The sequence below is a fragment of the Plecotus auritus genome (genome assembly GCF_963455305.1).
Source record: "Plecotus auritus genome assembly, chromosome: 11".
Classification (NCBI taxonomy): Eukaryota; Metazoa; Chordata; class Mammalia; order Chiroptera; family Vespertilionidae; genus Plecotus; species Plecotus auritus.
Genome location: NC_137777.1, coordinates 15492305 through 15515804, shown reverse-complemented (window position 1 = coordinate 15515804; position 23500 = coordinate 15492305). Strand labels below are relative to the sequence as shown.

Genomic DNA, 23500 nt, shown 5'->3' with positions numbered 1-23500 from the left:
AGAAATAGGATATCTACATAATTATGTCCCCAAAGTTATCTCCCCAAAGATATATATTAATTACAAAATGAAAAAAGAATAACTTTATAGTGGAGAAATCTGGCAGATACCACTTTAACACTTTAACTAAGTGATCAAGATAAACATCACCAGTACTAAGAAATACTGACATCATGTAACACTGATTCAATGCCCTAAGAATACCACAGTTTTGTATTCTGTACTCATCTTGCCAAAATAGCCAATTAGGACACACTTTAGAAACCTTAATAAAGTTGGGTCCACAGGGCATGCTTTCATTGCCTTTAACTAAAACCAGGCCATTTAATTTCAAAATGTCAATAAAGCCCAAAAGGGCTTCACTTAATTTGGTTTGGTATTGCTAGTTAATGAGAGTCCGAGTGAGCTTCTTTTTAGTACAGAAAGTCAAAATACATGTTTTTAGTTGGTACCAGTGAAACATCATGTAATAATTCCTACTTCTGAGCTTTCACAACTAGTGGAAAGAACAAAGGATTTAAATGCAGAAGATCTAAAGTTCAGCCCAATGACGAGCTTGCACATTCTCTCTCTCACACACACACATATGAAAAATCTACCATATGCATAGCACTACATACATGTCCTACCCACTTTACAGAGATACTCCAAAGATACAATAAGAGAGCCAATGTGAAATGCTTCAAGTTTTAAAGCAATATACAAGGAATTATAAAATCCATCTAGATCAACCTTTACATGGAGTCACAGAATAATATATCTGCAAATACTAAGGTAAAGACTAAAACTGTATTTTTCCTTTTGTCTTACTGAAGCAACAGTGACAGCTGATAACATGACTATATGAGGACCAGCTATCTGAAGAGCTACAAATTTTGTAGGTAGATAATTTTAGTTTCTATTAAGACATGTATGGTTCAGTCATTCAGAGATCAGCCAACTTTTTCTGTAAAGAGACAGATAAACATTTTTGGCTTTGTGGGCCACAGAGTCTCTGTTGCAACTACTTCACTTAGGCATGATAGCACAAAAGCAGCCATATTCAGTACATAAAGGAGTGTGGCTATCTATGTATATAAAAGCCTAAGTGACCAATGAGGACCAGATGACTGGTCGCTATGATGACACACCGACCACCAGGGGGCAGACGCAGGAGCTGCCCCCTGCTGATCAGTGCGCTCCCATGGCCAACCTCTCACAGTCCCTCTCCCGCCACAGTCTGGCCCAGATTGCTGGCCAACCTCCCGCAGTCTCTCCCCCACTCCCACCGCCCCTCCCCCAGCTGGCTGGCCCTGATCAGCCCCATTGGCTCCAATCACTGGCCAGGCCGAGGGACCCCACTCATGCATGAATTCATGCACCGGGCCTCTAGTATTCCTACAAAACTTTATACAAATAGGCAGCAAATAAAATTTGGTCCACAGGTCTTAGTTTACTATCCTTTTCTGCATCATTTTGAAAACTAAGAATACTTTCTACGAAGCTCTTCTCCAATTTGGGAAAAATATAAATATAAATATAAATATAAATATAAATATAAATATAAATATAAATATAAATATAAATATAAATATAAATATAAATATAAATATAACATATATATTAGCAAAACAAATGACAGTTTTCTAACATATATAGAGGAATACTATGTAGAAAACATATCTTATTAGTAAGACATACAAATGAGCCACTTCTGATAGAAATAAGTAAGTTTTTAAAAAAGGAAAACTTACTTGTAATCTTCATTTGCTGCAGTAAAAATGAAGGCTTCCATAGGGTTCCAACAAATTGTATTTGTTCTCATATCTAAGATGACCTGAGAAAGGAAGCATAACCTAACCTATTACTATGAAATCATTCCCTCCAAAATGAATACCAGTACATGTCCCAATTTCATCTCCTTCTCCTTTTTTCATTAATTTAAGCGAATATTTACATTAATTAGTAACTACCTATTATGTAGGTACTCGACTTGGTGCAATAGGAAAAGAAATTAACCAATAATTGCTTCCTGAACATACAGGCAAAGTTGTAAATATTGAAAAATATACAAACGTTTAATAGTCTCTTGACCTCAAATAACTTACATTTTAATCACGAAAATGAGACATGATTAAACTAACCTGTGAAGAAGAGTATATTAGAGAGCTTGTCAACAGGAACGTTTTGGGTAGGCAAATCTTTTGCTGTTTGTGACTGCCCACTGTAAGATGTTTACCCTCTCAGGCACCTGCCCACTAAATGCCACTAGCAGTCTCTAAAATGCCCCTCCCACATTTCCAAAAATACACCTGGTGAGGGAGTACCATCTCATTGAAAACTATACATTTAGGAGAGAAAAGATGAAAGAAATACTAGGAGTCTAGTAGATAGAACAAAGAAACACTAGAAAATAGCATCTCTGCATCCATCAAGGTGACCTGCATTTGACAAGCCCTATCTATATGTCCTTATACTAACTGGAACAAATACATAAATGGAATATATACTGGGACCAGATTTTGGACAGTTTTGAAAGCCAGGCTACAACTCTTGTCTTAAACCTAAAAGTAATGGAACACCATGCAAACATTGAGAATACAAGGCAGAGGGGGCAGAAACTACTACTTATTTAACTAGTACTTCAAGTTAGCCTTCTGCTAACTGCTTAAAGTATCATGTTTTATTCTCACCAAAGTGCTGTGTTGTAATTAATATCACCAAATTACAGAAGAAACACAGATTAAGTTACTGTTTAAAATCTAAAACCCAAGTTCATGTAGGATCTTCCCACTACATGACACGAATGAGTGAAATGATTAAAGCGGTACTTTGGAAAGGTTACCACAACTTATCAAGTTCAAACATCAATGAATATACTCTACTTTTTATATTTTGACATTTACTACATGTTATAAAAATGACTGAGGAACAACAAAAATATTAAAAGCATTTCTTCTACCTGTGGACTATGACAATGTACTCATGGTACATCAAAGATGTCTATCCCTTCCTATATGCTCACAATTCTTGTATTGGCACTCTTCTCTTTACTGACAATATTTCTCTCCCTTTAGAGTTAGTCTGAGGTTCTATTAGCTTTGGTATCTAACTCCTGGAATGACTACTAGTACTTAGCACCATTGGGAAATCTGTCACCTTGAACAGGATAATGTTTGCCTAAATAAAATGCCAAACTAGTACCTGTCAGCCTGCAACTAAACAAATAAAGCTGATTATATAAATTAGTTATAAAACTTTCTGGAATAAAATACTGTATGTGTCATATGGTAATCATGGGGCCTGAAATAAAGAGATGCAATACTTTCAGTTAAAGAACTTACAATTTAATAAGTATAACTAGATGCCTAAAATTTATTGGTATTATGGAAGACACAAAGACAACTAGGTTTCAGTCCCTAGAGGAAATAAGGGTCTCTAAAAAATAATAGGGAGCTGAGAGAATGCCACTTTGGGTTCCAATAACATCTCAATGAAAAAGAATTTTTTTTAACACTGAAGAAACATTTGCTCCTTATTTTGTCACTCAATTTACCAAGGAACGCAGTAACAATTGTGTAAAGCCGAAGACAAGCTGAAACTTACCTTTTTCAGAGGAGTAGCTTGCCTCATATCATATAGTACTATATTCCTGTCAGAAGCACAACTTCCCAAGAGAAATGTCTAAAAATAAGTACAACAATCACCAGTTAAAAGCCAGGCTTGGCAGCAAACCATGTCCATTCAGTGAACAAATCATTTAATTACACTTAATGTTTATGTTTGGGATACAAAGTTAAAACATTAAAGTCCATTTTAAGAGGATATGATGAATCACTCATAATCTCAGCAACCTAAATATTTTCATTGTAAAATTCCATGTATATATTTTAGATGCCAGTGATAACATACAGATAATTCTGTATTCTGTTTTATAACAGAACATATTTTACTTATCCATGATTCAACTTAGACCTGTTTCTATTTTTCAGTATTATAAATGACACTTCGCTAAACACTTTCACACACTTAGCTTTTCTTTTTTTTCTTTTTTTTAAAATATATTTTATTGATTTCTTACAGAGAGGAAAGGGAGAGGGTAGTTAGAAACATCGATCAGCTGCCTCCTGCACACCTCCCACTGGGGATGTGCCTGCAACCCAGGTACATGCCCTTAACCGGAATAGAACCCGGGACCCTTCAGTCCGCAGGCCGACGCTCTATCCACTGAGCCAAACCAGTCAGGGCCACACTTAGCTTTTCTAAAGATAAAAATTTCAGTAGAGGTATTATTGAATCAAAAAGCATTAAAATATTTATGGCTAATTGCTTTTCAGAGTTGTACCAATACACACTGCAATGTGGAAATACGTCAATGTTACTGTAACTGCAGCAATGAGCAGTGTCATTTAAGAGTTAATAGCTGCATGACACTATTTTCTAATTATATAAATTATTACTTTATTAGTAGTTAAACATGTGCTCAGGTATATTAGCTCTCTGTATAAATTAGGCCTATCCTTTAATTGTTTCACGGTGTTTCAAATATTCACTTGTAAGTCAGTTATAAATGTGCAAGGTACTTACACAACCCGTGGCATTTGGTGAAAATAAGTCCTTTAGCTACCAATGGAGCCGCGACCCCACCCTTTGTAGCACCATTCCCCCTCACTCAGGGTTCCTGACACTAAGAACTCTTGGCTTCTGCCTACAAATTGCTTCATAGAGCAAGTGTTAAGACGAACAAGACTTATTTACTAAATATCTGCAAGGCCAGCTCCTACTGCATGTGTGTACAAAGTTCAAATAAAACACATCATGACCTCCAAAACACTCCTTTTAAATCACTTCCTCTCTGAGACTTTCTCCTAGTTAGTGACTCCCCTCAACCTTTCTTGGTGTCTCATTATATCATCTCAAGGTCTGACCAGGTTCCACTGGTGTATATAAAGACTTTGATCTGAGCAAAGCAGAAATTCTACCTGGACTGAAAACTGACTTTCACACTGTAAAACGGGGTAATGTTTAGTATAAACTTTTGGCTTTAGTAGAATTCTAGGCTTCAATATTTTAACTGAGAACTTATTAATAACCGGAGGAGACAAATACACTCCATTTGTTCACAACAACATGCCCTTTCCATTAAGTTTAATACAGGATAAGAGGCATGCACATCATTTGCTTTTACCACTAGGTCAGTTCATGAGGTTAAAAAAACAAAACAGAAAAAAACCACACACAGCTGAACAGAGTGTTACAGAGACAAATTTGAAAAACATGGCCGTGGTCGTAGGTCATGTCTAATAATTATAATTTTAGAAGTGCCCATCAGTTCTTCTGACACAGATGTTCACCAAAACACAGAAGCAAAAGATCTTCCCTCAGAGAATCAATACCTGTCTGTTCCTTCAGAAAAAAAAAAAAAAAAAAAGTAGTAACATCACCATCTGAAACTTGGATAGCACCTCTTAAAAATATTCACATACATTATCACATTTTACATTGACAACAAATCTGTGAAGTACACTGGAAGATATATAATTAATCTCATTTTAAAAATACACAATGTAGAGAAGAACTCTGGATTATACAAGGTCAAAGGCAGGTGCAAAGGCACGTTGGCAACAGGTACGTCCTGGGGCAGGAAGAGGGTCTCTGACTGACTTCTCAGCAGCACCACAAGGCCAAGCTCACATCACAGGGCAGCATCTCAAACAATTTTTATGCCTTGCTATTCTGACTTGGCCTTTCTACCCTCCTTTTGTCAACTGTGGGTCTCTGAGAGTGTAAAACTTGCATATCAGGATTTTCTCTTACACTACTATGATATTCTCTTAATAACTTCAAAAGTCAGCTTACGAAGAAAGCAATGTCCTTTTCCTTCTATAGGAAAAAGCATCTCTACCGATGCACCTATAGTCATATATTCAAAAAAGGCTCCGTGAAAGCTCTGGAGTCCAAGGGCTAGTTTAGCCTTCAGGGCAGTCTCCTTTCCTAAATGTGGACCTGACAGTGACAGCCAATCTCCAACTCTTCCCTTAGACCTGGAAGGAATCAGGAATCACAATTCATATTTTTAGAAAAGAAAAATATAACTAATTACCATGCAACACAATATCTAACATATTATTATGAAGCATTGGTGCTTAATTAATTACAAATAATTAAAGAAAATAATGCTCAATTTTCCTCCTTCTAACCTCTAAGGGACCTAATAAAAATTATCATCGACAAATCAACAAACAAGTGCTGGCGAGGATGTGGAGAAAAAGGAACCCTCGTGCACTGCTGGTGGGAATGCAGACTGGTGCAGCCACTGTGGAGAACAGTATGGAGTTTCCTAAAAAAACTAAAAATGGAACTCCTACTTGACCCAGCAATCCACTTCTAGGACTATATCCCAAGAAATCAGAAACACCAATCAGAAAGGATAGATGCATAGCAGCATATATGTTCATAGCAGCACAATTCACCATAGCTAAGATTTGGAAACAGCCTAAGTGCCCATCAGCAGACAAACATTAAAAAACGGTGGTTCAGCTACACCAGTGGTCGGCAAACTGCAGCTCGCGAGCCACGGTTTGCTGCTCTGTTGACTAATGAGTTTGCCGACCACTGGGATAGGGGCTTAATCACAAGGAACAATAACAGCCTGTAATTATTGGAATCAAGAGTCTAGGTCAGTGGTCGGCAAACTCATTAGTCAACAGAGCGGCAAACCGTGACTCGCGAGCTGCAGTTCGCCGACCACAGAGCTACACAATAGAATACTATGCTGCTGTAAAAAAGAAGGAACTCTTACCATTTGCAACAGCATAGATGGACCTAGAGAGCATATGCTAAGTGAAATAAGACAGTCAGAGAAAGATAAATACCACATGATCTCACTCATTTGTGGAATATAGTGAACAACATAAACCGATGAACAAAAATAGATCCAGAGACAGAGAAGCATCGAACTACTGTCACACCTCAGAGGGAAGGCAGGGGAAGAGGGAGGGGAAAGACATCAACCAAAGGACTTGTATGTGTGCATATAAGCATTACCAATAGACACAGACACTAGGGGGGTGAGGGCAGGTACTAGGGGGGTGGGAGTGGTTGGGGAGAGATCAATGGAAGAAAAAAATATTTTGTAATAGCTATGTACGGGCCGGTGGGGGGGAGAGATTTGAAATATCAGGGGACAACTCTGTAAAATATATGCTTGTCTAACCACAAAAAAAAAATAAAAAAAAATAATTAACATTTTCCTAAAGGTACAATGATGTAATCTGTGGTAGATGAGAGTTGAAGGTCTAAGAAAAGTGAATTGTCACAGTACAGCACTTGCTTGAATTTGAACCCCATGAACACCCACCCTCCTCTAACGGAGCTAAATACTGTTATCTGGGACTAAACTGCAGGCAAATATGTTGAGATCTGATCAAAGGTGTCAGAACTCAGATATAATCTGGAAAAGTGACCAAATGCGAGAAATACAATCCAAACTCAGAAAAAATGCTATATAACATGTTTAAAAGTTTCCTATACCGAGCTGAAATTGTTAATAAGGAAACAATAAGCAAAAAATATTTCAAAACAGAAACATTACCTCAATTGGGTTAAATTTAACACTACTTATACTGTCAAATCCCCAGGTCATTGAACATATAGGACTGGTTTTCTGTTCATCCCAAATGTCTACTTGCTGTCCACATGTGGCAAAAATTCCTTCTTTCCAGTGATGATCAATTCCTGTATACACTGTCTTTAAAAGCAAAGAGATTGTTACAGATAGGTCATGTCTACAGAATAATTTAAAAAATATATTTATCGAACCTCTCATTTTTTATTTTTTTTGCGAAAAAATCCTGTTCACAAAGAAACTTCTTTGAAGCCCTTACTTAAAGGAGAAAACAGTACCATAAGGAGTGATGTGTCTTTATCACACATTCTGGGAATAAAGAAAAAAGTTAACATGAGATGCATTTAGTTAAGTTTGAAAATATACCACTGAAGCAATTTTAAAATCATCATTGGGTATTGAAGGATTTAGTGAAATACAAAGGTAACTTCTTAAAAACTTCATTCCACATAAAGTACTGACTCCTAGGACAGAAACACAGATACCAACAACCAGATTAAAATTTAGAGAGAAAAATGAAATCGGTGAGGGTGGATACTAATATTATTAAAAGCAATACAATCGCATAAATTTGATATTATCCACTTAAAATATGTGATTAATCTATTCAGGTCCAGATTAAAGTGTGCCTTTGTACTTCATGGCAAAAAATGTTTGAAAGCAAATTAGAGGGAAATATTTAGCCAATACTTTAAGCTTTTAAGAACTCTTAGCAGCACCTGCAGATTTCTAATTATTTTCTATTCATGAAAGCAAGGCCTACAAACTTTCCCACAATTTTAGAATTAATTGCCCATACCACAGAGGTAGGAGTAAGACTAAATACTTAAAAAATCTTTTGGAATTTCTAGAGGAAAAGCCTCTATGAAACCAATTTTGTTTCAGGCATTATTAACAACTAGAGGCCCAGTACACGACAGTCGTGCACTGGGGGTCGGGGGGGAAGGTTAGTCCCTCAGCCGGGCCTGCGCACTCTCGCAGTCCGGGACCCTTGGGGGATGTCCACCTGCCAGCTTAGGCCCACTCCCCTCTCAGTGTACTACAATGAACACTGAAGAACTGTTCATATTCTTTAACTGCAAAAGACCACCACTGCATTAGATATTGCTTCAAATACGTTACTTATTACAGCCTAAAGTCTTTGATTTCTTATTTACATCTTTTTTGTAAATTAAAGTTATAAAATAATTTGAAAAAAGAAGAATTTTAATAGACAAAGTATGGGTCAACTTATTTTTGTACCTTTCCTAATATTGTATGCAATGGCTCTTCCTCTTCTCCAAAGCCTGGTCCATCCATTTTCCACTGCTTCACAGTTTTGTCATCACCAACCTAAAAATATTTATTATGGCGATGATAACGAACATTTATAACTTTTAAACTTGCCAACATATACATCAAACTATAAACATCTCCAGTTTTAAAAATAACACATACGATATTCAGCCACTATCGTAATTATTGATGCAGTTATATCTCACCTTGTTATACTAAATAAAGATTTGTAACAAACACAAATAGCACATAAAGTAAAAATAAAATAGCATGAGTAGAACAAAATAAAATGAGTAGGAACAAAATTAGGTCACATATAATTGCAAGAATGCACAATATTTCAATAGGATGGCATTGCAAATTAGAGAGAAAAGTAGATTCTAATAAAATGATATTAGATATCAGGGTGACCATTTAAAAATTTGAACTAATCTGATGCCTGATATACAAAGAAAATTCCACATACTTTATTATATTTTTATTTTAAATTATGTTTTTATTTATTTTTAGAAAGGGAGGAAGGGAGAGAGAGAGATAGAAACATTGATGAGAGAGAAACATGGATCAGCTGCCTCCAGCCCACAACCTGGGCATGTGCCTGACCAGGAATCGATCCGGTGACTTCCTGGTTCATGGGTTGACGCTTAACCGCTGAGCCACATCACTGGGCAAATTCCAAATACTTTTAAATGTGAAAAATGAAAACACATAAAAATCTTGAGAGAAGACATTTTTGTAATCTTGGCATGAATAAAGTCCTTCTATGCCTGACACAAAACTCCAGAAACTATTGCGTTGGTGGTTTTCCAACTGGACTACAGACCTCTGAAGGACCCTGAGAATTTTTCAGAGATCTATGAGGTCAAAACTACTTTCATAATGTTAGTTAAGTCATCATTTGCTTTATCACTGTGCTCATAGATGTACAGATGGTAAAGAAGTATTGATAGTAGGCACCTTAGCCTAAACCAAGACAAGAAACTATGGTAACTTAGACTTGGGTGTGTGGCAGATAATGTTCAAGATATTAGGTGAAACAAGTTATAAAACTAAAATGCATAATATGACCTGGTTTGGGTGAAAAAATTCTGGAAATGGATAGTGGTGATTATTGCACAGTGATGTGACATACTTAAGTCCACTGAAATGTACACTTAAAATGGTTACAATGGTAAACTTTATGTTATGTATATCTTACCTCCCCTCATACACAATGATTTATTTCTTCCATGATTTTCCACTGACACAATACAACTTACTCATCCCTAGCACTGAAAATCCTCCAGAATAAAATAAACTACCTTTCTAGCCTCACCTTGCATTAATCCTACTTCTCAGTGTCCTATAGGATATTAGTTCACTATTATATTAAGTAATTTATTTAAAAAATCAAAAAGCATTGGGAAGGCTGGATTACATAAAGAAAATTAGTAGTTTTCAAGGTTTTAGTAAGTTATTTTGCATTGTGAAACTCCAAAAGAGCCCTGGAAGAAATACATGAACTTAGAAAATACTCAATTAGATCAGTCTTATACATGTTGAAAAGAGTTAATAACGTAATTGTATTATACTTACAGTAAAAAAAGAACTCCCACAAAAACGAGTACATATTCCTCGTACAAAACCTTCATGTGCCTGTATTGTACGGATACAGTTTCGTTTGGTCAAGTTCCAAATTCTGACCTATGATAAAGTACATCAGGAAATTTCAATAAACTGTAATTTCAATAAAATGTTCAGGCACAGGACCATTTTCCAAGAAAAAATAAATTAAATTCAACACTGAAAAAAGCTATGAATCACTCTACCGGATAGCTAAAAACAAAATCCTCTGGATTGTAATAATGCAATAATTAATATTAAGTACATGGACAGGCTAAACATCCCATCTGTTAAATACTCTGTTGATTCTAGTTTAAAGTGTTTCAAAGCTTTTTTTACCAGAGTGGAAAATAAGTGTTGAGTCATTAATAACATCCTGTTATTAAAACTCACACTGAAATATCTTTATTATAAACATGTTTCATTATTTACTATGAAATTAAGCCTTCACCTACTACCTTTTTAATTTCTTGGGTTTAGATAAAAAACGACTGAAATTACTAATTCATTCCTGAGAATTAAAACAAAATATATAAAAATGAAATAAAACCAATGAAAACCCACGGTAACTCAAAACTAAAGGAAGGAATTTATAACATTAATTATTTTTAGCTTAAAATATCAATGTTTAGAGTGACACTTGCCTCTCCATCACATGCCCCAGAAAGGACAGTAGCCAGGCTCTTTGGATGCTTTGCCAAGCAATTGACTCCATCTCGGTGACCATCCAGAGAAGCAAGGAATGGTTTTGCAAATACCCGTTCCAGTTTGGTAGCATTTAAAGCTCTTACATATTCTCGTGGGACCTCAAAAGGATGTAAGGTAGGATCATAGTTTCTTGGAACTGAAATAAGAATGACTCCTCTTAATAAAACAAATCACATTTAATATTTCCGCGGTCTTCCTCAGCTAATCATTCCATTTGTTATGCAGTAAGCCATTGTTAGGGACACTGTTCTATGCCTGGCACTGTGAAGAATACAAAAGTGGAAGACCTTCTGTCTAGAAACCTTTCCAAAACTGCCAAAAAATCATGGAATGCATATATTTTGCAAAATAATTACACCCTATATATACACACAGTTTTCCCTTTTATGTGTCCTACTACACCTTCAGCCGGCTGTAAGCTTTCAGGGGCAGGCCCTCCACTACATCCTTCCCTTGTACTCTTCATTTGTACGCACAAAACAAGTGTATGATAAATGTTTGCCCGACTGAACACTAAGCAACTTGTGGGGCAGGGAATATTATTAATCTCCAGTGGTAATCACTGTAGTGTCAGGCATACACTGTTGTGATTATGATTATAGCTATTTATTGAGCACTTTCGGTGTTTGTTTACCATGTGTCAGGCACTTTTGCAAATTTCTTATATTAACTCATTTAATCTCCACAACACCCTATGGCTTAGGTTCTATTACTATTTCCCACTTTATATATAGATGGAGAAACTGAGGCGCAGAGAGGTAAGTTGCCTATGAAGTGATGGAGTCAGGATTCAAACCAAGGAAGTCTGGCTCCAGAATCAGTGTTCTTAACTATTATGCTATGCTGCCAAACAGGCTGTTTCAGTTAATAATTATGCTTAGGAAATCATTTGAAGCCCACATGTCTAAAAAACCCTCAGTGTCTAAAAGTGAATGTATCTTTGGGGGGGGGGGGAAGGACAGAGGGGGAGTGGGAGGAGGTGAAGGAAAGGAGGAGAGGGAGACAGAGAGAAAGAGAGAGAGATGTGAGAAACATCCATCAGTTGCCTCCCACATGCAACCACACCAGGGATCAAACCTGCAATTTGGTTATGTGCCCTGACCAGGAATTGAACCTTTTGGTGCATGGGACAACGTTCCAACCTACTGCGCCACACTGGCCAAAGCTGTTGTCACTTCTTTTTGACTCCCTGATAATAATGGTTTGTGGATAAAAAAAAAAAAAAGAAAAGAAAAGAGATTCTACACAAGATAAACCCACAGGGTGACCTGGTCATAAATTCCCAAATGGACAGGTCATGGTGTGTAGTCACACCCCACACATGACTTCTTTAGTAAAAGGTTCATCTTTGCCTTAAGCAAGCCCAGTCCATTGTTTCTGTGCATCTAGGTTAACAAACCTTTGAAATGAGCATAAACTACCATCAAGAGAGCACAAAATCTTGTTCAAACTCATAAAAGAAACTGCAAAACTGTCATTCTCCGGAGCATTTGAAATTTTGCTTCCTGGCAATTGTCAGTTTGGCTCAAATAAATTCTTATAAAAATTCTCTACAGGTGTGGAAGTTTCTTACATCACCAGTACTGTACCCAACCTTCAATCAAGCTTAAAGATCAGTCATTCTTACGTATTCCATCTTCCACATCCGACGATGAAGAATGCCAAAACTTAAAGTCCTACTCAAACTCTCTCGGAATTACTTCTTATTCAATCTTCCCTCTCTTTTCCTACTTCTACTAACTTAGTTTTGGCCCTTATTACTTTATACTTGAACTACTGTAATATCATCCCGACTCTATTTGGTGGCAGTTTACACTATCGCCAGATTAATAATTTTAAAACACGGCCTTTTACATGTCGCTCCCATGCTCAAAACTTTCAAAGCTCCCTGCAGCGGTAGTCTTCAAACTCACTAGTAACAGAGTTTTTAAGCAGATCTCTCCCCCTCAACCATATAGATGTATACGATATTTACTTAGTGAGAGCATGTGATTAAAGATGTTGTTTTTTTAAAATCTTAATTGAATAGTGTTCAAAGGTTTTCATTACAATGTCTGGTTTTAATTGCTACCACAGTTGAGAAAGATACAGGCAGAACTTGCTAATCGATGGTACTGTGTTACTGGGACCACGGACATACCAGAACCAATTCCTCATTTTGCAGTTTTCTGGTTAACAGATGTGACTTGTGGCATGTCACTGTGAGCAGGGCAAAGGGTGGGACTGGTAGAGTGCCGGAGGCCAATCATTCTACCACTGATGGAAGGATGTGGACAGGAAACTGGGAAGGCTGGTCAACAACCTTAATTGTTTTGATCACTCACTGTTTAGTTGAAACATTGTTAGCTGAAGCAGCCTCCAACTCTGTTTCTCCTATGTAAATTTCTGTTATTGGAATTTCCTGCCTAAAGGTTATGGGCCTATCCCATAGTCTCAATAAAAGGGATTGCAAGGCCAGAGCAAAGGGTAGTCCTTCCACTAGAGTTGGGCTCCCGCCTGGCCCCCAATATTTCCAAATTAATACTTTTCCAAGTCTCTTTTCATTTGTGTGCGGCCTTCTCCAGAACCCGAACCCTGAACCGGAACCCTGAACCACGCGGGACGTGAAAAGGGGTTCCCACATCTGGCGCCTGAACTCGGGACTTCTGGAGGAGATATTTTACGCCTAAGAGCGAAGGCAAGGAAAAAATTCACCTAGAAAAAGGTGAGGGATGTTCACCGCACGCAAAGCCCACGGACTAACTGCAGAGTCACGATCTGTAAGTAGGGTGGGAACGTCTTTTTCAGCCAGGCTAATGGGGAAGAATTAGGTTATAAAATAATGTGGTTTCTTATTCAAATTAAAATCTTAATTGGTATTTGGAATTTAAAATCTGTAATAAGAAATGAAACTCCACTGCAAAAACCACCTCTGGTGTGGAGAAATTCAAAGGTGGCAGGAGAGGGCAAGGCTATCCGCTCTCCTGCAATGAGATTACTTAAGGTTTCATTTAAAAATTATAAAAGAACTCGCAGGGAAATGCAAATCTTGGCCAAACTGGGTGTTAGTTATTACTTCGGAAAGCGAAAAAGAAAGAAAAAATTTAAGATCTGTCTATCTTTTAAGGATGAAAAGAAATTCGGCAAGATCTGTTGCTGAAACTTGCCCCAAAGTAAGCAGGATGTTGTTATTAATCTAGGAACTGCTAAATGTTTGACTTGCCAGCTTTAAAAGTTCAAAGTGCAAATTAAATTGGGAGAAATTATATAGTTGTGGTAATTAAATGTCTAAAGTATAAGAACTTATTTTTGAGAAAAAAAATGTGTTTTCGCTGAAAACAATTAGGAATTCAAAATAAATTACTTATTGGTCTAATTAAAAAAGAGGATTAATTCTGTGATCCCAACCAAAATTTTTCTATGTAAAAACTAGTTTAAAATCTAATTGGTATCTTAAAATAATTATAAAAAGTATTATAATCTTTAAATCATATATGGATATATATATATATATTTGATCATTTTTTCCATGTTAAAATTTCAAGGCCTTAACAGAGATGATTCTTGTAAAACTCCAAGGGCCCAGAGTAATACAAGAAAATTATTCTCTCTGCTTAAAGGAAATCCTTTTAAAACAGATCTAATATACTTGAAAATTGCATGGTATTATTCTACAATGTCATTATAATTTTTGATATTTTACAACAGCATATTGAACAATTAATCCAAACAAACTTAAAAATCTAATTTTTTTTTTATGTTTGGCAGCAATTTAAAAGGACATGAAAGGATTTAATCCCTTCCACTGTGTGGAAAGCCTCACTGGGAAGGCACTTGAGCATCCTATATTGGCCTTTCTTGCCTTATTTGCTAAGAGGGACCCTCTCCTCACAATCCAATTGCCCATAGCTGTTGCTTGAGTTTTCAGTTCATGCTGAAGTTGAAGCCTCATGGTGGCTGGTACCATGGATCTGTCTCTGTCCCAATGGCATGAGCTGGGCCCTCTCTGGAGAAGAAACCTGGGTTCCCCAAGATATGTGATCAGTGCCGGGACCCTGCCAGCAGGCGAGAGGATCCAAGGCAAGTGCTGGGCGTGGAGGCCATAGGGGCATAGGCTACCAAGGAGACAGAACTGAACCTCATATCACCATGCTTGGCCCCGGAGGATGGCTGGTTAGTCAATGACGGGTAAGACTCCTCAAGGGAGGGGCAACCTAAGACAGGCACAGTCGCAGGGGGCCATCAGGAGAGAACTTGGGGATCAACAGAGGTGGGGCACAGTCCCTCACCCCCCCAGCCTTGCAGGGGCTTGAATCCTCACCCCTTCTGAGGGACGTCTCCTGCCCCCATGGCTGCTTCGCTTCCCATGCCCAGCTGAGATCGGGACCCAGGTAACAGAGCCCAGCTCAGATTGAGATCCAGCTACAAACAAGAGACTTGGCCCAGCTCATATTGAGACCCAAGCAACAGAGAAGTGGCTAATGGTGACTGCCCTATATCTAAATCTAACCTAAATCTAGGAGTGCTCAGGGCTTTCTCAAGGATGCATATAATCCTTTCCATTAATTTTTACAGAGTAAACTAAAATTGTTGTTAAAGTATTAAATTTGACAGAAAATTTAATTGTACAAGAGGCTGTTCCTGAAGTATTAACCAAAATTTATAAAAAAATTTTCCAAAAGCCTCCATTAATCAAAAAAAAAAGGGGGGATAGTGGAAAAATAGCATGTAAGGAAAAATATTCTGCAAGAAAATTACATCTAGAAAATCTTTACTTTAAAAAATTTTCATTTTCATTTGTAATGCTAACAGCAAGACACCAATGAAAAACATACATGGTATCAAAATAGGCCAAATGAAAATCGTCTGGGCAAAAAATAAAAAGGATCCAAGTAAAATTTATAGAAAAGATTCCTTTATTAACGTTTGGTCGAGAGTATGTTTGTATATTTTCAGAAAACAACTCCAAGACCATGTGGATTCCTGCAACAGAGAGGAATTGACAGTAATCCTCCAGCCATGAAGACAAAGAGGAGAAACAATCTAGAGACGGAAGACGCTGATGATGCCTTGCCATGCTAGCAGTCAGCAGCTGTGTGACGCAGCAGGTTGCCCAGGACCAAACCAGAGAGGGTCAGACCTGCCTTACCACCATTTGTTCACCATCCAGATGTCATTGCTGACATGTACATATAAAGAACTGTTGGACATTGAAACTGGAACTCAGAACTGTTGAACATTGAAATTGGGACTCAAACATTTTTTGTTCCTATGTGTTTATTTCTGGTCTACAGATGTAAATTTTTTTTTAAGGAAAGAAACGGGGGAGATGCCGGAGGCCAATCATTCTACCACTGATGGAAGGATGTGGACGGGAAACTGGGAAGGCTGGTCAACAACCTTAATTGTTTTGATCACTCACTGTTTAGTTGAAACATTGTTAGCTGAAGCAGCCTCCCCCTGTTTCTCCTATGTAAATTTCTGTTATTGGAATTTCCTGCCTAAAGGTTATGGGCGTATCCCATAGTCTCAATAAAAGGGATTGCAAGGCCAGAGCAAAGGGTAGTCCTTCCACTAGAGTTGGGCTCCCGCCTGGCCCCCAATATTTCCAAATTAATACTTTTCCAAGTCTCTTTTCATTTGTGTGCGGCCTTCTCCAGAACCCGAACCCTGAACCGGAACCCTGAACCACGCGGGACGTGAAAAGGGGTTCCCACATCTGGCGCCTGAACTCGGGACTTCTGGAGGAGATATTTTACGCCTAAGAGCGAAGGCAAGGAAAAAATTCACCTAGAAAAAGGTGAGGGATGTTCACCGCACGCAAAGCCCACGGACTAACTGCAGAGTCGCGATCTGTAAGTAGGGTGGGAACGTCTTTTTCAGCCAGGCTAATGGGGAAGAATTAGGTTATAAAATAATGTGGTTTCTTATTCAAATTAAAATCTTAATTGGTATTTGGAATTTAAAATCTGTAATAAGAAATGAAACTCCACTGCAAAAACCACCTCTGGTGTGGAGAAATTCAAAGGTGGCAGGAGAGGGCAAGGCTATCCGCTCTCCTGCAATGAGATTACTTAAGGTTTCATTTAAAAATTATAAAAGAACTCGCAGGGAAATGCAAATCTTGGCCAAACTGGGTGTTAGTTATTACTTCGGAAAGCGAAAAAGAAAGAAAAAATTTAAGATCTGTCTATCTTTTAAGGATGAAAAGAAATTCGGCAAGATCTGTTGCTGAAACTTGCCCCAAAGTAAGCAGGATGTTGTTATTAATCTAGGAACTGCTAAATGTTTGACTTGCCAGCTTTAAAAGTTCAAAGTGCAAATTAAATTGGGAGAAATTATATAGTTGTGGTAATTAAATGTCTAAAGTATAAGAACTTATTTTTGAGAAAAAAAATGTGTTTTCGCTGAAAACAATTAGGAATTCAAAATAAATTACTTATTGGTCTAATTAAAAAAGAGGATTAATTCTGTGATCCCAACCAAAATTTTTCTATGTAAAAACTAGTTTAAAATCTAATTGGTATCTTAAAATAATTATAAAAAGTATTATAATCTTTAAATCATATATGGATATATATATATATATTTGATCATTTTTTCCATGTTAAAATTTCAAGGCCTTAACAGAGATGATTCTTGTAAAACTCCAAGGGCCCAGAGTAATACAAGAAAATTATTCTCTCTGCTTAAAGGAAATCCTTTTAAAACAGATCTAATATACTTGAAAATTGCATGGTATTATTCTACAATGTCATTATAATTTTTGATATTTTACAACAGCATATTGAACAATTAATCCAAACAAACTTAAAAATCTAATTTTTTTTTTATGTTTGGCAGCAATTTAAAAGGACATGAAAGGATTTAATCCCTTCCACTGTGTGGAAAGCCTCACTGGGAAGGCACTTGAGCATCCTATATTGGCCTTTCTTGCCTTATTTGCTAAGAGGGACCCTCTCCTCACAATCCAATTGCCCATAGCTGTTGCTTGAGTTTTCAGTTCATGCTGAAGTTGAAGCCTCATGGTGGCTGGTACCATGGATCTGTCTCTGTCCCAATGGCATGAGCTGGGCCCTCTCTGGAGAAGAAACCTGGGTTCCCCAAGATATGTGATCAGTGCCGGGACCCTGCCAGCAGGCGAGAGGATCCAAGGCAAGTGCTGGGCGTGGAGGCCATAGGGGCATAGGCTACCAAGGAGACAGAACTGAACCTCATATCACCATGCTTGGCCCCGGAGGATGGCTGGTTAGTCAATGACGGGTAAGACTCCTCAAGGGAGGGGCAACCTAAGACAGGCACAGTCGCAGGGGGCCATCAGGAGAGAACTTGGGGATCAACAGAGGTGGGGCACAGTCCCTCACCCCCCCAGCCTTGCAGGGGCTTGAATCCTCACCCCTTCTGAGGGACGTCTCCTGCCCCCATGGCTGCTTCGCTTCCCATGCCCAGCTGAGATCGGGACCCAGGTAACAGAGCCCAGCTCAGATTGAGATCCAGCTACAAACAAGAGACTTGGCCCAGCTCATATTGAGACCCAAGCAACAGAGAAGTGGCTAATGGTGACTGCCCTATATCTAAATCTAACCTAAATCTAGGAGTGCTCAGGGCTTTCTCAAGGATGCATATAATCCTTTCCATTAATTTTTACAGAGTAAACTAAAATTGTTGTTAAAGTATTAAATTTGACAGAAAATTTAATTGTACAAGAGGCTGTTCCTGAAGTATTAACCAAAATTTATAAAAAAATTTTCCAAAAGCCTCCATTAATCAAAAAAAAAGGGGGGGATAGTGGAAAAATAGCATGTAAGGAAAAATATTCTGCAAGAAAATTACATCTAGAAAATCTTTACTTTAAAAAATTTTCATTTTCATTTGTAATGCTAACAGCAAGACACCAATGAAAAACATACATGGTATCAAAATAGGCCAAATGAAAATCGTCTGGGCAAAAAATAAAAAGGATCCAAGTAAAATTTATAGAAAAGATTCCTTTATTAACGTTTGGTCGAGAGTATGTTTGTATATTTTCAGAAAACAACTCCAAGACCATGTGGATTCCTGCAACAGAGAGGAATTGACAGTAATCCTCCAGCCATGAAGACAAAGAGGAGAAACAATCTAGAGACGGAAGACGCTGATGATGCCTTGCCATGCTAGCAGTCAGCAGCTGTGTGACGCAGCAGGTTGCCCAGGACCAAACCAGAGAGGGTCAGACCTGCCTTACCACCATTTGTTCACCATCCAGATGTCATTGCTGACATGTACATATAAAGAACTGTTGGACATTGAAACTGGAACTCAGAACTGTTGAACATTGAAATTGGGACTCAAACATTTTTTGTTCCTATGTGTTTATTTCTGGTCTACAGATGTAAATTTTTTTTTAAGGAAAGAAACGGGGGAGATGCCGGAGGCCAATCATTCTACCACTGATGGAAGGATGTGGACGGGAAACTGGGAAGGCTGGTCAACAACCTTAATTGTTTTGATCACTCACTGTTTAGTTGAAACATTGTTAGCTGAAGCAGCCTCCCCCTGTTTCTCCTATGTAAATTTCTGTTATTGGAATTTCCTGCCTAAAGGTTATGGGCGTATCCCATAGTCTCAATAAAAGGGATTGCAAGGCCAGAGCAAAGGGTAGTCCTTCCACTAGAGTTGGGCTCCCGCCTGGCCCCCAATATTTCCAAATTAATACTTTTCCAAGTCTCTTTTCATTTGTGTGCGGCCTTCTCCAGAACCCGAACCCTGAACCGGAACCCTGAACCACGCGGGACGTGAAAAGGGGTTCCCACAGTAGAGTTAACATGGTACTGTGCAAAGTGAGGATACCTGCACTCACAAAGCAGTTCCAAAGAGAAGGCATCCATAGTTGGCTATATTTATTTAGTATATTTAATTATAGTCCCATTCACCAGTTTTATAAAGGTTATTTTTAAGATATGTCTAGAAAATTTCCACTTACTCTGATGTCTATAGCTGTTCCTACAACTATTTGGCATTTTAATAATTTTAAGTTAAAAAAGAACCAAACCTGAACAAGGTAGATCATTGTTTACCAATATTTACGAGTAGTAAAAAATGAATTTTTATAAAAAACACTTTCAGCATTTTCAGGACAAATTTTTTTTAAATGATGGAAATAGTTCTAAATATTTTCAAAATGATCTTCCATAGCACAAGATGTTTTTGAAAAGGAATCACAATCACAAACAGAGACATCTGTAATAGTGTCAACAATAAAAATAAAATTAAAAAAGAAAAAGAAAAAAAGGAATTACTTCCTTACTCATCACTAATCATTAAAATGGATGTTGAAGTAGCAGGTTATGTGTGTATGTTTTCAAGTAAAAACTCCTACCTAGTATTCATAGCTACAGAAAAGTTCAGGAAATTTAAAAATACTTAATTCATCATTATGTTCCCCAACTCTCCTAAGAACTTTGCCATATATTACCAAGGAACCTCTCCAGGAAAACAGATTTTCCTACCGCCCCCCCCCCCCCATCACTGTAGATTATAAAGATTTTGTTATATAAAATAATGTCACCCCCAATAAATGTAAAGTGTAATAATATGCTGCACTATTCCAAAGGTAGAAGCAAGCACACTTTTGCCAACCCCCCAGTCTTTTCTTGGGCTACCTGAAGTACCACATACAACTTGTGGCTATTTAACACATAGCTGAAACGAGGATGTCAGTGTCAATGCAAATATTATCTAAATAAAGATTAATTTATTTTGTAAGATAAGAAATATAAATCGAATTATTTTTTTTTCCTACTCCACAATGGATAGCACAGTACATTCATTTTACAGACCTCTGACCAATGGAACTGAGTCCACACTCCTTTCTGGTCTTCCACAATGAGGTCCCAACCTACTTTCTCCAGCTTCAAGCTCCAGCCAAACCAGTTTATTCACTGTCATCTAAAACTGCCTTTAACTTTCCCATTCTTGAGTACTTGTAGAAGTCATTTCTACCCACCAAGAATGTACTCCAACTTACATCCTAACTATCTAAACCAGGGGTGGGCAAACTTTTTGACTCGAGGGCCACAATGGGTTCTTAAACTGGACCGGAGGGCCGGAACAAAAGCATGGATGGAGTGTTTGTGTGAACTAATATAAATTCAAAGTAAAGGAGCGGAGGGGAGAGCAAGAGAACCGGATAGAACAGCCGGATCCGGCCCGCAGGCCATAGTTTGCCCAAGGCTGATCTAAACCATATGTATCCTTTAAAAATATTCAGCTTAAATCTCATGTCTTCTATAAAATGTTTTAAATCACTACAATCATTCCCACCTCTAAATTCATACATTCAGTCAACAATAGTCTATAAATATATATGGAACATCTGCCATATGTTGTAAGCACCAAGGATATCATAACTAACAAACACATGGCATATATTAAGTTTTTCTCAGACATCTGTATTTTAACCAACTGTATCAGAATAACCATCGGAGTTTTAAAAATACTAAAATCTCTGATGCCCACTCCAGGTCAATGAATAAAAATACTCAAATAAGGATACGGATACTGCACAAAATTTGCAAGGAAATAACAGTTAAACAAGAATGGAGAGGTAACAAATATCTTCCTTATGTTTTACAGAGCTCCAATACATTTATTTTTCCATTCTACTGTTAACACTTCCATCATAAAGTATAAAAAAATAGGAAGATATATCCTACATAATAAAAGCCTAATATGCTAAGTGTCTGGTCATCCGTTCAACCAATCAAAGCATAATATGCTAATGATATGCTAAGGTCCCGCAACCACTCGTTCTGACGTGCACTGACCACCAGGGGGCAGACAGTCGACCAGTCAACCAGTCGCTATGATGTGCACGGACCACCAGGGGGCAGACGCTCCAACCGCTAGGTTAGCTTGCTGCTGGGGTCCGGCCAGTCAGGACTGAGTAAGATGGGCCGGACACACCCTGGAACCCTCCCACAGTCCCTCTCCGACTGGCCAACCTCCTGTGTCCCTCCCTGGCCCCGATCATGCACTGGTGGGGACCCCACCGCCCCCAAGTGCACGAATTTCGTGCACCAGGCCTCTAGTAGAAAATAAGTAAGAACTTTAACAAGATCAGATAACTAATCCCCTCCTAACACTGAGATTCCATCACCAGCCAGTCATTCACTCATTCCTGCATTAAGATGCCTAAAATGCACCCAGACTGCAAGAGTAAATACTAGCATAAGCTACTTGCGAGGAAGGCAAAACTAGAGAGGAAGATGAAACCAGATTCAAGACGTAGAGACAATGTCAAATTCAAGTAACATAACCTAATGCATATCAGAAACATTTCTGTCTTGTTCCTTAACCTGTAAGCATCTTGTGAATAGACATTTCCTTCTTAGCAATGCTCGTATGTATACTGATAGCCTCTATTTCATTATTCAATCAAAATAATGAAATATTGTTCCAGTCTCATTTCCCATCCCTTCTCCCTTACTCAAACTCTGATGACATGACCCCCAAGTTCATTTTTGCCTTAAGGCCCTGGAACTTATTATATTCACTTATAATAGTCTGTTGACATTTGGTTGGTCCCTTGTCACTTAGATATCATGAGCAATAATATAATTCATAAGCAGTCAGCATGTTAATGGGGTAAGAGCCCAGGACGGATAAATAAAACTCATTAATTTCATTAACCATTTCCAATTCTAGGAGTTGTTCATAAAACTGATGGCTTTGTCTCACCTGTATCTCTTCGTACATTCAGACGTAGGTGATTTTAAGTAACACAGTGGCCAGAAGTTAGAGCAGCAGTAAGGTTTGAAGGAGACAGTTTAATTGTTAAATCCTTCAATCCACGACCGTGGCTCATTCAAGTTGCACTCTTCAACAACTGGAACCTGAGAACAATCTTAGAGCAGCCCTGGTGGGGAGGGGGCGGGGGAGGAGAGGAGCGGAAGCACTCTTCAGGTAGCTAACTTCCGCACAACCACAGACCCAGTTCTTTTAAAAAGGACTTCAAGAGAGTTATCTGCTCCCAAGTCCCACTGCCCGATCTGTAAAAAGTTCACCTTGGCGAAAGCAGGGCAGGGAGAGAAAGAGACCACAGCGCCGGGGTCCCCGCCAGCCCTCCTCCGTGGAAGCGAGGCCAGACCCAGGCCGCGGGCTCCCTGCTAACCGGCCTCACCTCTCTGTAAGTCCAACTTGGTTTCGCGGACATAGTTGTCCGGGTTCCGGCTCAGCATCTTCACCTTCATGGTGGCTGCCAGCGCTCGCCCACTCCACCGGCCTTCCCCTCTGGGTTCCGGGTACCGCCCCCTCCCCTAGCACATGCTACTTCCGCTTCTTTTAGACGAC

At 38.4% G+C, this 23500-nt stretch overlaps 1 protein-coding gene across 1 annotated transcript in view; it reads right to left on the bottom strand.

Annotated features, from left to right (window-relative positions):
- The window catches only part of DCAF13 (DDB1 and CUL4 associated factor 13), a 30073-nt gene extending 6584 nt beyond the window's left edge, over positions 1-23489 (bottom strand). Inside the window, exons 1-7 of the mRNA XM_080646589.1 lie at positions 23331-23489; positions 11128-11327; positions 10457-10564; positions 8849-8938; positions 7574-7729; positions 3586-3663; positions 1734-1816 (exon numbers count right to left, since the gene is read on the bottom strand). Of these exons, the coding sequence (XP_080502715.1) occupies positions 1734-1816; positions 3586-3663; positions 7574-7729; positions 8849-8938; positions 10457-10564; positions 11128-11327; positions 23331-23400 (785 nt within the window). The 5' untranslated portion in view covers positions 23401-23489. The remainder of the gene's footprint in view (positions 1-1733; positions 1817-3585; positions 3664-7573; positions 7730-8848; positions 8939-10456; positions 10565-11127; positions 11328-23330) is intronic.
- Between the last annotated feature and the right edge of the window lie 11 nt (positions 23490-23500).